The sequence below is a fragment of the Cornus florida genome, unplaced genomic scaffold (genome assembly GCF_030987335.1).
Source record: "Cornus florida cultivar Cherokee Brave unplaced genomic scaffold, ASM3098733v1 CherokeeBrave_3.0.0_Hap2_Chr01, whole genome shotgun sequence".
Classification (NCBI taxonomy): domain Eukaryota; kingdom Viridiplantae; phylum Streptophyta; class Magnoliopsida; order Cornales; family Cornaceae; genus Cornus; species Cornus florida.
In genome coordinates, this window is record NW_026775571.1 from 2,081,675 (window position 1) to 2,098,143 (window position 16,469).

Genomic DNA, 16,469 nt, shown 5'->3' on the forward strand with positions numbered 1-16,469 from the left:
CATCTCTTGGAGAGGAAGAGGAGGCTAGAGACACCATAGGAGACAATTCATCAACAAGGAGCAGATTTTAACCATGGAATTAGCCCTTAAGGGTTGGAGCATCATCACCATGAGTGGCTAGACATCGTCTTGGGGCTAGAGTTAGCCCCAAACATGTTTTTTATATCTTAATCTTGTGTATTATTAAGGGATTAGTGTTGTAATTAATGTTTTGACACTTTGTTATATTTGGATCTTGTTTATTCAATGATTTATATGGTTTAATGCTTCCAATTGATCATTTCATTCTATCCATATGTCTATGTATGCTAGAATAGATGTTCATGTGCTTGTCTCTAGATTTTGTGTTATTGATGCATGTCTATGTGTATTGATGCTATAGATTTGGAGATTGTCAAAACATAGTGCTTAAAGGAATGCTCTTGTGATTCTCTTGATGGTTCATACTTATTTCTTGATGGGTTGTGCCTCTCCCCTAGTTTATTTTCATTCTAGTAATGTAGATATAATGTAGTTATAGTGTAGTGTTAAATGGGAGGACAATCTATGCTTGTTGTTTGATGATCCAAGCTTTTGAATGCAAGTAGCATATGTCTCTATCTTTGTGTTGTATTTGGATTGTGAGCTTAATGAAATGATTAATGACTTGTTTTGATCTATTGTGCCTTTCACATGTTGTTTAGACAATATATGCTTTATTACTTAGATATATTGTGCCTTTCACATGATATTTAGACAATACATGCTTAACTAGTCATCCTTGCTTGTTGAATCAACCAAACACACATACACCAATATTGCAACACACCATTTGCCCTCATTAATCACTTAGCAATGATATAGAAATGCATTACTTGGTGGTGATCTCTAAACCCCAAGATCTCTCTCTCTTGCTTACTCTTAATTGCATTCTTTTGCTATCACTTAGTTTAATTTAGTTGTTCTTTAATCAATCAACCAACCATTTGTTTGATCACTCGACCTACTAGCCCTAATAACGATTCCACGACATTGCTCGATCCTCACAATCCTTTGGGACGATCCCTACTCGCCCTAGCTATATTTATAGTGAAAGGTAGTAGTGGCTTCTATAAATGTAAAACTCTTGGCCCTCGCCTTAATGCACACTCTTAAGCTTGTGGTGTAGCGACACTCAGAAAGAACCCCAACAAGTTTTTGGCGCCGTTACCGGGGATTGATTGATTAAATTAGGCAACGTCGGATTTGTGGAATTGATTAGGATTAGTACTCTTTTGATTGTGTCTTTACTTCTTCTTTTTTTGGTTACTTATTGTGTTGATTACTTGACTAGGTGCATTGTTGGAGAGAAAGCAAGCAAAGGAGCCATCAAGCATTCAAGCAAGTAAAGAAAGTAAAAAGCTAAAAATTCTAAAAAATTGTTAAGCTAAGCTTTAAACTTGGAGTTGAAGTGCTATAGGACCTTTGTGAGACTTTTTCTACTCAATCTCTTAGTTAAATCATCGGCCCGCGTGGAGGCTTATTTTTAATTGTCTTGCATTATTGTTGTAAAGCATGGGAGTATGAATTAAGTGTTTGTGGAAGAAGTCTAATTGCATTGTTGTGAAGGCATAATGTTTGTCATTCTTTGTGTTTATTGTATTTTGCATTATGCATGCATGGACGTCGTTCATTGAGACCAACTCTTATCCCTCTTGATTTACATATTGAATCTATTATTAGAAATCGTAAGGGAAGAGGAAGTTCAAATAGAGCCAATCTATCAATGGATAACCATAATGACAATCATGTTGAGAACCTTGGTCACATAGACCAACAAGGTATCCTTCATCCCAATGTGCACAATGAGAACATACAAGTACCATTAGGCATGCCTAACGTCATTCATTCACCAACCACCACAACAACAAGGCCAAGTTCCATATGGAATGCCAAGGCCAATGTATGTTCCACAACCTCCCATCAATAATCAAGGAATTCAAAACCAAGGTGTTCATGTTACACCTCAAGTAGCTAATCCACCTCTTGCTTTAAGAGACCATTACGTGCCTAATGAGTATAATGCACCTACATGCATCCAATTGCCTCCATTTAGAGTACATTATTATGAAATTAAGCCACAAACCATTCAAATGCTTCCTAACTATCATGGACTTCCAAGTGAAGAACCTTACAAGCATTTGGATGAGTTTCTTGAAGTATGTTCCACCGTAAAATATACGGATATGCCGGAAGAGGTTTTAAGACTCAAACTTTTTCCATTCACCTTAAAAGATAAGGCAAAGTATTGGTTTAACAATCTTAGGCCTTTTTCAATCACTTCTTGGGTAGAAATGTAACAAGAATTCTTGAAGAAGTACTATTCAGTTTCTAAGACCAATGCCATGAAAACCTCAATTCGAGAATTTTCACATAGGGATGGAGAAACATTTCATGAGGCATGGGAATGTTTCAATGAATTGCTTAGGAAGTGTCCACATCATGACATGTCCAAATGGCAATTAGTTCAATACTTCTTTGAGAGCTTATCGGACAACTATAAGGGCATGGTTGATGCTTCCATGGGTGGCTCATACATTGATAGGCATGAGGATGACGTGTGCCATCTCAATGAGAGCTATGAGTGAAAATTCTTTGCATAGAACACTATCATCCAAGAATGGTAGAAATTCACAAGGTAGGAAGAGTGTTGGCTTACATAAAGTCGACTATTCAAATGAAATAGCTGCCGAAATGAAGTCTTTATCTCAAAGGTTTGATCAATTTTTGATTAACCAAAACTCGGCGAACCAAGTATCTTCCTTCCCTAACCATTCTCATCGTGCATCAAATGAAACATGTATGACTTGTTCTAGTGTTCTTCATTCTACTTCTCATTGTCCTCACGGACATATGCAAAGTGAACCTAATAAATAAGTCAATGCAGCTTTTGTGAACCAAGGGAACAATCCTTATGGTACTCATTATAATCCAAGTTGGAGGAATCATTCGAATTTCTCTTGGAAAAACCAAGAAGAGGGTTCAAACCCTTCCCAAGGCGGTTTTCAAGGGAAGTACATTCCACCTCCACTTCAAAACCAAGGATCCCAAGGTTATAGACCTTATCAATCACAAGGGAATCAATTTGCTAATTCTCATTTTCCCAACCAATCTTATTCCCAAGGTAATACTAGAAGTCCCGCCTTTGAAGAGAAAGTTTTAAATGCTTTGGGCACTTTAGAGGCTAAAACTCAATTGCGTCATTTTCACTCTCAATCTATTGCGAAGCTAGAAACCTAAGTAGGGCAAATATCAAGCACTCTCAATGCAATAGTGTGATCACACCTGTGGGGCTCCACTCTTCTTCCATCGAATCCTACTAAAGGGCTTCTAGTGGGACGAATCTGGTCTGCGGCCAATTTTAACTGATCGAACGTCCACTTTGTCATGATATTGGCACTATTGCAGGGGTCAATCAGTACTTGTCTGACTAGACAATTGGCCACTAGTAGACTAACTACTAATGGGTCTTCGTATGGGTGTTGCACCCTTCTGAGATCTCCTTTATGAAAAGAAACTTGTGCTGGATTGGGTTCGCAGTCAACGGTATTGATTTCCCCAATCCTTCGCAGCTTATGGGCTTGTTTGAGCTAGATCCTGTAGGAATTTCCCGATTGCTCGTTTTCTTTCGGATGACCATGAATTGTGTTGATTACTCGGACAGGATGGCTCTCTACCGCGGCTTTTGGAATTGCCCGGACTCAATCCTGCTGTCTTTGTTACCCCGGGGTAATCAGGTAATCAGTTAACTCGCCCTTGGCTATTAATGCTTCCACTTGTCTTCTCAAGCTCTTGCAATCATTGGTTAGGTGACCAAAATCACTGTGGAATGCACAGTGTTTACTTTGGTCTCTTTGCTCCATTGGCTGTCTGATTGGTGGAGGGATCTGGAAGATGTTTCTTGCCTTGGTCTCTTGGTACAATCTGGCCAGTGTTACTTTGAGCGGTGTGACTCTTTCGACCGTTCGGGATTTCTTTTCAGGGGCTCGTCCCTCAATGGCCGGGAGTTCCCGATGGGCCCTCGGGGTGCTCGATTGCTCCTTCGGCCGATTCTCTACTGTGATCAGTGTCACTCTCTGCTGTCTAGTTACTTCATTTTCTTCAAGTCTGATGTAGTTTTGTGCCCGCGAATTCAGCTCCAACATGTTAGTTGGGGTCTTCTTTACCAGAGAAGAATGGAAACGTGAGCCTTGCACCATGGCTATCTTGAATGCTTCTATGGCTGTGTCTTGATTGCAATCTGGTATGCCCGAAGACTCCATGTTGAATCAGATGAGGAAGGTCTGTAGGCCTTCTCCCTTCATCTGCCGAATCTTAAAGAGACTGGCAATGGTTTTTTTATGTTTCTTGTTTCCATAATACTGGGCCAAGAACGAAACGCATAGTGACTCGAAGTTTGGGATTGACTTACACGGGCGATTCTTGAACCACTCTAGGGCCACCCCCGTTAGGCTGGACGAAAATATTTTGCACATGAATAGATCGTTGTGAGCCTCTAGTGTCATTTCCTGAGTATAGTGGTTGAGGTGCTAGAGGGGATCTTCAGTCCCATTGAATTTGATGAACTTTGGCATTGTGAATTTCTTGGGTCTTGCAACTCATTCTATCTCATATGTGAAAGGGGTTTTCACTATTGATGCAATGAATTCTCTTGCCATGTCTTCGGGCGTTTAGGCTTTCAGCCCTTTAATTCGTTCGTCCATTTCTTTCCGGAGCCTGGTGATAAAGTCATTCCCCGAAGACGGTTGATCAGCTGCTGGGGTCCACACTTCTTTTCTACCGGAATCCGCGTCATCTGATGGAGTGGCTTTGGTGACTTGAGGTCCCCCAACATTGAAGTTCCCTAAGGTGCAGGATTGACTTGCGGCATCGTTGATGTCCTCCAGTGTTCCATTGAGTTGTTGACGTGGAGCCTTCTGTTGGTAAGGTGGATTATCATTACCCGGCTCCATGGGGGGATCCTCGTTCTGACGCTCGGGCCGAGGGTCGATCGGCTGTTCATTCCGCCGAGCATTGCCTCGAAGTCTTTCGTTTTCCCTGCGCAGAGTGTTGATTTGTGCCACGCTGGCTTCCTGAGCCTGCCTTAGCATATTGATTTGCTCAGCGCTGGCTTCAATTATTTGTCAAAAGGATGTCAAGTTGCGCTTGCATTTCTTCGCGTATCTTCTGTATAGTCTCCTGTTGCTGTGGTTGAACAATGTCTGGCTCTGTTGCCATTCCGGAGTGATGTTGTACGCAAGGGATAGAGAACGGACTTTCTGTATCGAATTTTCCACAGACGGCACCAAAGTGTAGGTGCAATTTCTTACACCCGAACACCTAAAGAGATTAATTATGGAGAACACAAAAAAAAAATCAAGAAGGCAACAAGCAAATCTTTGAGAGAGTAACAATATTGGGAATTCGATGCCTCTTCACCTTTGTTCAGGCTCTATTTATAAGTTTTTACTTAGAAATTTACATGGAGCCGTTTCTTGGCTATTATTCCCAAATGTGGGTAATTATGCCTACAGATCGTACATTCAACATTATTGCGGATGTTATGGAATTTGGGTCTTGTCAAGATTGGGCTGTCCATTTAGCCTTTGTATTAAGTAGGCATTCCTTTGTTGGGTTTACATCTGATTGTGGGCTTCTAGCTACTTTAACTTGGTTATGGGCTGCTTTTTGCCACCACGTGGTGTTTTACGATTAGTGTGGTTTTTTCCCTCCACATTCTCAGATTTTTATTTTTTATTACTCAGAGATTAAACTGGTGAGAAAAAAAAAAAAAAATAAATAAATAAAGGTCTCAACTACTCCTACGATGTGGTTGACCTTGCTCTGAGGACACCTGCAATTAGTTGACTGTTAGGGATGTCATTAGCCCCCAAGTTTAAAATTTTAACATATCAAAACTATCTTATTTGTTGTAAAATGTCCAAATAAACCTTACTCGTTTTTTAACAGTACAAATTTAGCCTTAATTAACTGCTCATTTATACCTCACAATGCATCACTTAAGTTCTTTGATTTGGGTTACTTAAGATACTAACGCCACGCGGGTGAGTGAATCCGTTAAAATTCTGGAATCTATCTTTAAAACAGGAAAGCAATTGTCTTGCCTCAATGGGTTGGTCTTGCTGTTCCTAGAAATACTGAAGTTGTAAGGAGGAATTGGGTGTGCCTGAGTTTCTGAAGACTAAATAGGTCATGATTTGGTGACCATGGCAGCACTTGGTAGTGGTCCATCAAACAATTGATCTGAGGATTCTATTATTCCACGAGCCATGTATGCTCGCTCCAATCATAGTATTCCATGAAAAAACATACCTTTGGCGCATTTCATCCAACACCAAGTAGGCCGAATCCAAATACTAATCACATTTAGCACAGAATTTCATAAGAGTGATTTAAACAAAAACGTTGGGGTTGCGTTAAGCTCTATAAAATTAGAGCATTAGAAGTGATAATAATAATAATAATAATAATAATAATTTAATTTCGTAAATTATTTTTCTCTATTTTCACAAATTTCAAATAACAAACATATTTAAAATTCTTTTAAATTGTTATTTTCAATGTATTTCTCTTTATTTATATATATTTTAAGTAAGGACAAAAATTTCATCATAAGAATTCCATGTAGACCAGTGCCATGACTAGCTAGCGTTCAAATTGGAGATTTCCATTACTTGAAATAAAGTGGTGAATGGCCTATATGTCCACCTTCATCCAAAGATAATAATCCTTGTAATTTTTATTTTTATTTTTATTTTTTATCACCACTGTCCACATCAACTTCTTCTTATCGAATACGAGTACCGCCAAATGACAAATCAGAATTTGATGGCAAGTTTTGATTCTGTTTTTATCTCCTTAATATCTTCTTAAAGCTAACAATAGTCCACAAAAATATCTTCTGCTGAGGACACGTTTCAAGAACATTTAACCTTTAAATTTATTTTTTAAATAAAAAAAAACAAACAGAAAGACACGCAAAGCCTTGCCAGAGCATATATCTCACACGTACTTTCAGATGCAGCATAATTTGTCTCGAAGAATGCAAACCGACAGTCGAATAGATTAGAAGAAGGAAAAGTTGAAAGTTGACACCTGGGTTTTGAAACGGACACCTGTTGAGCTCTCAACCGTACTACCTTTCATTTTGGCCACGTCCCATAGCACTCTGATTGTGTATATATCCTCCTCTTCTTCTTCACTAATTAAAACCCCACCCCGGCCACAACCTTCACTCAACTCTCTACTTCCATTTTCGTCTCTCATTTTTCGATCATCAACTATCATATATTTTGTATAAACAAACTCTGTTTCTAAATCACTAGTTAACCTAACTCTCCCTACATACATGTGATTTCATTTCCTTCTAAAATACTTAAATACTCTTATCTGGCTCTTTCAATTTCAATGGCTTCACCAACTCATGTAGTACCTTCATCCAGATATGGGAACAATATTTTTATTATTCTAGTGTTGCTGATGGTGGCCGTGCTGGCGGTCGGCTGCCATGAAATTGGTGGTATTTTAGAGAAGGACAAGAATGAGGAAGCCAAGGACACCAGCCAACACGCACGAGACAAGGCAGAGAAGGAGACTAAAGAGAGCTCCGAATCATGGACGGAGTGGGCTAAGGAAAAGGTCTCCGAAGGGCTCGGGTTCAAGGACACTTCTGGTCAGTACATATTGCATAAATATTTTATATATGTATATATAAAGAGGAAGAGAATTTAGGATGTTGCTTGTTAATCTTAGATCATGTTTCTGGCCGTTTGGAGTCGGCAGCTACATGAATGATTAGGCTCTCTATTTAGTATCATACCCTTAATCAATTGATATGTATATTAAATTTTTGCTGGTGGTTGAATTGCAGGAGCTGGCACAGACAGAGCCGGGGAGGTGAGAGACACTGCAGCTGAGAAGGCTAAAATAGCAAAGGCGACAGCCTATGAGAAGGCCAGAAAAGCGAAAGAGGAGGCTGATCGGACAGCTGAGATGGCAAAGGATAAGGCCTCACACAAGGCAGAAGAAGCCGATGAGATGGCCGAGAAGACGAGAGAAGGCAAGGACAAGGCAGCACAAGAGACGGCCGAGAAGGCAAGAGAACACGAAACAACCGAATCAGCAAAAGAGAAGGCTGCACAGAAGGCAAGAGAAGCCAAAGAAAAGACATATAAGACGGCCGAATCAGCTAAAGAGAAGGCAAGAGAAGCGAAGGAGAAGGCATATGAGGCGGCCGAATCAGCGAAGGAGAAGGCATATGAGGCGGCCGAATCAGCAAAGGAGAAGGCATATGAGGCGGCCGAATCAGCAAAGGAGAAGGCATATGAGAAGGAAGAAGAAGTGAAAAAGGCTGCTAAGAGCAAAGCAGGGGAGACTCTGGAAGCTGCCAAGGAGACCATTGGTTCCAACTATGAAGCTGCTAAGCTCAAAACCAAGGAAATGACCGGACGAGAGGAGCTCTGAGCTATATCTATCTATCTATCTATCTATCTATATATGTCATCCGGCCTGCTTTTGCTAACTGATCATGACCGTGGATGTTGTTCCCTTTATCTATGATTTTGTGTATGTAATATATATGGGTGAGGAGCGACTACTAGTTTATAAATGGTTTTGTTCATGTTTTTAGTTTCAGGCCTGTTTCTGTTAAATGGTTGATGTTGTATGGTGTGCTTTTGCTTCTGTTCTAAATATTTAATTTCAATACTTCCACATAGAGAATGCTGCTCGACTTTGTGTCTCATATGTATAAATTTTTTTTCCCAATTTTGAATTTCTTATATATTTTTTGGAATCATCACAACGATTATTAATAATAGAATTGTTACGTGCTTAAATATATAAAATTATAGTATTTTAAAAGCGTATCCATACATTTGTTACTCTATTTAGATCTAATCAAATATATATATATATATAGATATATATATATATATATATATATATATTTTTCCTCGAGAAAGTTTAAGGAATTGTGTAGTATATTATAAAAAAGAAAATAATATTATGGACGATTTAAGATAAAAATATAACATAATTATTTTAAAATTTTAATTTAAATAGGGATCATTATTTTGTTTTCATAAAATAAGTCAAATCTTTTTAATTTTTCATAATTTATTTTTATATTTTTTTAGTTTTTCATTGTCCATTTTCTTATTTCCTAATTTTTCATATATGGCTTTGTATTATTATTATTATTTTTTTTTCTTTTTCGTTTTCATATCAAGTTTTATGATATCCAAATATAAAATTTTGATTTGTACAAAATTTAGAATAAAAATTACAATATTTTTATATTTTTTCAACCCTTTGCATTTTTTTTTGTAAATTTGTCTCATTGTTTTTGTTTTTTGGATTCATTTTTTAGATTCATCATTAGTTTTCGTTAGTTCTATTAAAACTTTAATAGATGTATATTAAAGTAATAGATGTATATTAATGATTAAAGACATTTTATATATAGCTCTCAAGAAGAAGACCTTACACGAGGTGTAAGGAAAAAAAAAAGTCATTACATAGATGCAATGTGATTTGATGATATACATAATGATTAAAATTTTAATTGTCAACAAAAATACTAGATTAATATTAAAATTAAAACAAAGACTATAATTTTTTAAATAATTAATTACTTTATATTTTAAAATAAACCTTATTATTTTTGACACATAACTAAAATATAAACCGGACAAAATAATAAATTTTTATTTATCAAGATAAATATTAGGACTTATATAAGTACAAAGTCCAAAAAGGGCATAGGAAACAAAACAAGGGAGTTCATTGGAACAACCCAAAGATATGACAGTGCAAGTGACTTCGGGGAAGCCCAAGCCCGAAATAGGACCCTAAGCTAAAAGTCAAGATGTATACGTAGTACAACTTTCTGTATAAATTAAATGATTTACTCCCCATTGAGTATTGAGTCGCGGCTGAAGATTACAATACTTTTCTAAAGATACATCACCTTTTTTTTTTTTTTTTTCCGGTTATACAGTATTCAAAAGTTGTCATTAAATTAAAAATTAGAGGCGATAAGCAGGACTCACAGAGCATATGCTATGGAATGCAAGAGACACCCACTCAAGCGTCTGATTAGCCTTCGCATTTGACTAGAAGTTTCGTTGATATTTAGAGAAGTTATTATTATTACTAATTTTTTTTTTTTAATACAATGTATGTGACAAAAATATAAGAGTTTGCCTGTAATATTAAAACCAAATAATCCAATTCTAGGGCCCACCAACATGAATCTAAAAACCCTAAAATAAACGTATTACCGGAATCTTTTAAAACTGATTCTGCAGCCTTCACTTTTTATTCTCTCACTGTCTTCTCAAATAATCATCTCTCTTCAGCGGCAACTTTTAGAGAGAGAGAGACGCCATGTGCGGAATACTCGCAGTTTTTGGTTGTGTGGACAACTCGCAGGCCAAAAGGTCCAGAATCATCGAGCTCTCTCGTAGGTATTGCATTCTTGTTTTCTGAAAATTGATCATTTTATAATGGAAATGATCCAATTACGCTTTCCAGCCTCGTAATGCTCAAGTGATATATGTTTGTGCATATACCATGCATGCACATGTTTTCATTTCTCGATTTCAATTCAATTTTTGTTGATCTCTTACTGTGAATGTTTAAACTTCTGTTCTTCACTTCAATAAATTTTATTTTTTCCTAAAATTGCGAGATTTTAATAATAAAAAAGTGACAGTGATGATTGTATTACCTCATGAATCAACTGTAATTTAGCTTGGTAATTGTAAAAGCAATTAAGTTATTGGTAAAATTATAGAAGATACTGACACGATTAGCAGTGATATATTGGGAAAGAAGAAACTGAATATTAGTCAGCCAACTGTGTCAAGATAAGCTGTGATGGATTTTCGGGAAAAAAACGTGTACATTGTTCTGGGGTGTTTGGATGTTCTATAGGAATAGGGTTAGTTCTTCATGCTTTGAGCATTTGGATGCACAAGTTAGAGGAGTGGTCTTGATTTATTTCTAGATTATGTGGATTTGCAACATGCTTTTGCTGGATTTGTCTATGGTTCTCATTAATTTGGGGAAGTTACTATTAGCAGAAAATGTTATTTGTTATGAACATGGTTGCAGAGTTCTGTCCCACGCAATTGTTTCATCTACAATTGCAAGTTTCCTACATTGGGAACTTCTAGTTTCTGGATCTAAGTTATCATAAGGACCACATCTTCCAACTTTAATGGCTTAATTTTAATCTTCCCGTGATAGAATCTAAATCCAACTGCCTTAATTTTGTTTTCATTGATTGGGAAGTATAGGTTGCGTCATAGAGGCCCTGATTGGAGTGGCTTGCATTGCCACCAGGACTGTTACCTTGCTCATCAACGATTGGCTATTGTAGATCCTACTTCTGGGGATCAGCCACTTTATAATGAAGACAAGACGGTTGTTGTCACGGTAAATTAGATTTTCATTAATAAATTGAATTACCTTTCTTGGGTTTGTCGAAAATGTATGTATACTGTTACATACTTGCATACTGTTATATAATAAATTTTCATACACATAGAGATGCGATTCATATTACGGGTATATTCTTTGTCTTTTCTGACTCACTTTTGTAATTAATAGGGTTGACTTTCTTGAGTTCTTGTTTGATTCAAAACTATTTTAGAAAACAATTGCACAATAGTAGATCTGTTAGCAAATATGATAGCCACGATTATGGAATGACTTACCGTATTAGCAGAGATATGATTATGCTATAGAATATGCCGTAGAATATGCTATATAATATGTCATATAATATGCTGTGATTTGATTTAGATTTGATTTAATTTCCTTTCTTGTAATATCAGAATGTGCTCTTTTTATCTATAAATACTATAGTTGTGAATGAGTGATTTAATCTCATTCAAGTCTTTACATATTATGCATCTCATTCAAACCTTTTACAAATTTTTCTTCTCTTTCTTCTATATTGTATTTCTTTTTGGTATTAGAGCCAAGGTGATACGACTGCAATGAAGGCATTGCGAGTTCGGCACCACCCATTCGGGAATGGTCTAATGTGACATCGTTCATCCGGGAGGTGTCGAGTAGGTAAGGTGGTCTAACCTCAATGAGGGCGTTGCGAGATTCGCACCACCCATTCAGAAATGTTCTGAGGAGACATAGTTGTTTCTTTTTATGGTCTGAAGAGACATTGTTGTTTCTTTTTATGGTCTGAGGAGACATTGTTGATTCTTCCATCTACATGTTTTAAACATATGAAGGGAAACGGTTTGAGGAGACATTGTCGGTTGTTTATGCTTTGAGGAGACATTGTTGGTTGTTTACGGTCTGAGGAGACATGATTGGTTGTTTATGGTCCGAGGAGACATTGTTAATTGTTTATGGCCTGAGGAGACATTTTTGATTTGTTGATTGACACTTTTTTTTTTTGATAAGTATTTGTTGATTGACACTTCATTTGAGAGAAAATCATAGCTAGTCAGATTTGCACTCTGCAAATTGTAGCTTCTGAAGAAGGGTGTCAGCTAAATTATGTTTAAGAATGCATTGTCCAAGTTGGGCGTTTCAAATATCCACGCACCAACTTGAGGGGGAATGTTAGCAGTTATGATAGCCACGATTTATGGAATGACTTACCGTATTAGCAGAGATATGATTATGCTATAGAATATGCTATATAATATGCCATAGAATATGCTGTGATTTGATTTAATTTCCTTTCTTGTAATATGAGCATGTGCTCTTTTTATCTATAAATACTAGGGTTGTGAATGAGTGATTTAATCTCATTCAAGCCTTTACATATTATACATCTCATTCAAACTTTTTACAAATTTCTCCTCTTTCTTCTATATTGTATTTCTACTAGATCAAATATTTGTTAAACTTTATCTTCATTAAATTTATTTGGATAAAGCTTATGGGTATTACCGTTTGTATTGCTGCGGATGATTACATGGCTTAATCTTTAGATTTGGCCCGCTTTTTTGGAAGGCAGATGAAATTTAGCCTCTTATTTATTTATTTATGTTCTAATTCATAAGAGAGAGAGAGAGAGAGAGAGAGAGAGAGAGATTCTGTATGTCTCTTGTATATATTTCACACCCTAACCCTTAAGCCTATGGTGGCTTATATAAAGGAAAACAAACAACCCTAATTATATAAGGTTTCCTAATTACACAATGATCCTAACAACTATGAGTAATTACATAATGACCTAACATAAATATATATATACATAAACATTCTAACACTCCCCCTCAAGCTGGAGAATATATATCAAATAATCCTAGCTTGGAACAGATAGTCCTTAACCGGTTATGACCCAATGCTTTGGTAAACATATCAGCTAGTTGATCTTCAGACTTCACAAATGGAGTAGAAATGCTCCCACATAATATTCTTTCCCGAATGAAGTGACAATCAATCAATATGTTTGGTCCTCTTATGAAACACAAGATTCGATGCAATGTGAACAGCTGCTTGATTATCACAGAACAATGGAGTAGGAGCTTCAACTGTTAACCCAAGTTCTTTTAGAAAATGTTGTATCCATGTCAACTCACTAATGGTATGGCCATTGCCCTGTACTCAGCTTCAGTACTAGATTGAGCTACCACCGTTTGCTTTTTTCTTTTCCATGTAACAAGATTTCCTCCTACAAATGTGCAGTAGCCTGTAGTAGATCTCCTATCTGAAGGAGAACCAGCCCAGTCAGCATCTGTAAAACCTTCCACCCTGAGATGACCATTTGATTTATATAGTAACCCAAAACCTGGAGCTTGCTTGGGATATCGGATAATCCAAAGAATAGCAATCCAATGTGGCATTCTAGGAGCTCTTATGAACTGACTTACAACACTAACTGCATATGAAATATCAGGTCGAGTTATAGTGAGATAATTTAATTTCTCAACAAGGCGACGAAATCTGCCCGGGTCATTAAATAGATCACCCTCATCAGACACAAGATTTGTATTGGAATCCATAGGAGCATCAACTGGACGACCACCTAACATACCCGTGTCTTCTAGCAAGTCCAACACATATTTGCGTTGAGATAAACTTATACCCTTCTTGGATCTAGCAACTTCAATACCCAAGAAGTACCTAAGTTTACCCAAGTCTTTAGTGTGGAATCGATTTTGCAGAAATAATTTCAACTTAGCAATGCCTTCAGAATCATCACCTGTGATCACAATATCATCTACATATACCACAAGAAAAATGAAGCCAGCTTTAGTGCGCAGGTGAAATACTGAATGATCGGTCTGGCATTTGTTAAGGCCAAATTCTAATGTCGCCTCAAAGAATTTTCCAAACCAAGCCCGTGGAGATTGTTTCAATCCATACAGGGCCTTTTAAAGGCGACAAACCCAGGTGGTTGCTCCATATAAACTTCTTCAAGCAAGTCACCATGTAAGAAGACATTTTTGACATCTAATTGAAACAACGGCCAGTTACAATTGGCAGCAATGGAAATAAGTACCTGAATAGAAGAAATCTTAGCAACAGGGGAAAAAGTCTCGTCATAATCAATACCATAAGTCTGAGTGTATCCCTTTGCCACTAGACGAGCCTTCAACTGCTCAATAGACCCATCGTGAAGGTATTCAACTGTATAGACCCACTTACAACCAACCGTTTTGGAGCCCGGAGGGAAGGGAACAAGATCCTATGTTCGATTACGGTGAAGGGCATCCATTTCATCTACCATGGCTTGTCGCCAACCCGAATCAGAGAGAGCATCCTACAAAGTCTTGGGAACAAAAGTAGCAGACACTCTGGATAAAAAACAAGATAAAGAGGATGAAATATGACGGTAGGAGACAAAGTTAGAAATGGGATGTGCAGTAACACACGACCGAATACCTTTACGGAGAGCAATAGGCAAATCATCAGTTAAAAGCGTTGAATCCGAAGACTCTGAAGGAGATGGAGGGAGCAAAGTAGGCGGTTGAGGTCGTTGAATATAAACCTGCAATGGGACAACAGAGCGAGGAGGTGCGGAAGCAGGAAACGGAGAGGGAACCATTGGCATAGGTGGCTCAAAAGTGATATCGGGAAGAGTAGTAGAATCAGAAAAATAAGGGGGAGACTCAGAAAATGTGACATCAGCACTAGTGAAATACGTTGAAAATGAGGATTGTAACAACGATAGCCCTTTTGAGTGCAAGAATACCCAAGAAAAACACACTTAGTGGCACGAGGGTCGAGTTTATCAAGACTGGATCCAAGGTTATGGACGTAACACACACATCCAAAGACCCGCGGAGTAAGATTAAACGAAGCTGAGTTGGAAAATAGAACAGAATGAGGAGATTTACCGTTTAACACTGACGAGGGCATCCGATTAATAAAATGACACGTTGTAAGAACAACATCACTCCAAAATCATTTGGGAACATACATATGAAATAAAAGGGCACGACAGACTTCTAGGAGATGACAATTTTTAAGTTCAGCTACTCCGTTTTGTTGTGGAGTATAAGTACAAGATGATTGATGAATGATGCCTTTAGCATGAAAATAAGTCTCAAAAGGATCCGAGAAATATTCTTTGGCATTGTCAGAACGTAAAACTTTTATGGAACACCCAAATTGAGTTTTTATGTCTTTGCGAAATATTTGGAAAATAGAGAACAACTTAGAACGATTTTTCATTAAAAACAACCAAGTCATCCGAGAATGATCATCCACAAAAGTCACAAAATAACGAAATCCATTAATAGAAATATGTTTTATTGGTCCCCATACATCTGAATGAACTAACTGAAAAGGACTAGCAACACGATTATTATGTCTCGGTTTGAAAGATACACGATAGTGCTTACTAAGCTGACATGTTTCACAAGACATGGACTCAATACGACTAAGACCGGGGACTTGATGCTGCAAAACTGATAATGATGGGTGGCCGAGACGACAGTGCCACTGGAAAGAAGACAAAGATGATTGAAGAGCCGTGGGAGATGGTGCAAGATCGAAGTAATACAAGCCACCTACTTCATGTCCCGTACCAATCCTCTTCTTTGTCTTGAGATCCTGAAAAAGACAACATGAGGGATAAAAAGTAACGGAACAGTTAAGAGATTTAGTAAGCTTACTAATGGACAACAAATTAAAAGGGAATTGAGGAACATATAACACAAAGGAGAGGGACATAGAAGAGGTAAGATGAATAGTTCCCAAACCCAAAACTTTAGTTGATGATCCATTAGCAAGAGTAACACTTTGAGAGGAAGAAACAGACTAAAAATCAGATAAGAGATGAGAACTACCAGTCATGTGATCGGATGCGCCAGAGTCAAGAATGCAGGGACTCTGACTAGAGGACAAAAGACATGCAGGAGCAGTACCTGATTGGGCAAGGGACCCCATGGAAGATGAGGTAGAAGGCCATTGTTGAGACAGAAACTGAGCATACTCATCGACCATAACAGTCTCAACAA

At 37.6% G+C, this 16,469-nt stretch overlaps 2 protein-coding genes and 1 pseudogene across 2 annotated transcripts in view; 2 read left to right on the forward strand and 1 right to left on the reverse strand.

Moving 5' to 3' along the window:
* Window positions 1–2,368: 2,368 nt before the first annotated feature.
* LOC132282673 (small nucleolar RNA R71) lies at window positions 2,369–2,467 on the reverse strand (annotated as a pseudogene).
* A 4,746-nt stretch (window positions 2,468–7,213) lies between these two features.
* Window positions 7,214–8,652, forward strand: LOC132279470 (late embryogenesis abundant protein 29-like). Its single transcript, XM_059781489.1, has 2 exons — window positions 7,214–7,690; window positions 7,889–8,652. Exons 1-2 carry the CDS (start codon window positions 7,426–7,428, stop codon window positions 8,479–8,481), a joined length of 858 nt encoding a protein of 285 aa, XP_059637472.1. The 5' UTR covers window positions 7,214–7,425; the 3' UTR covers window positions 8,482–8,652.
* Window positions 8,653–10,306: 1,654 nt separating this feature from the next.
* LOC132279640 (asparagine synthetase [glutamine-hydrolyzing] 2-like) overlaps window positions 10,307–16,469 on the forward strand; it is an 84,462-nt gene continuing 78,299 nt past the window's right edge. The window contains exons 1-2 of the mRNA XM_059781698.1: window positions 10,307–10,487; window positions 11,322–11,460. Coding sequence (XP_059637681.1) covers window positions 10,408–10,487; window positions 11,322–11,460 — 219 coding nt within the window. The 5' untranslated portion in view covers window positions 10,307–10,407. The remainder of the gene's footprint in view (window positions 10,488–11,321; window positions 11,461–16,469) is intronic.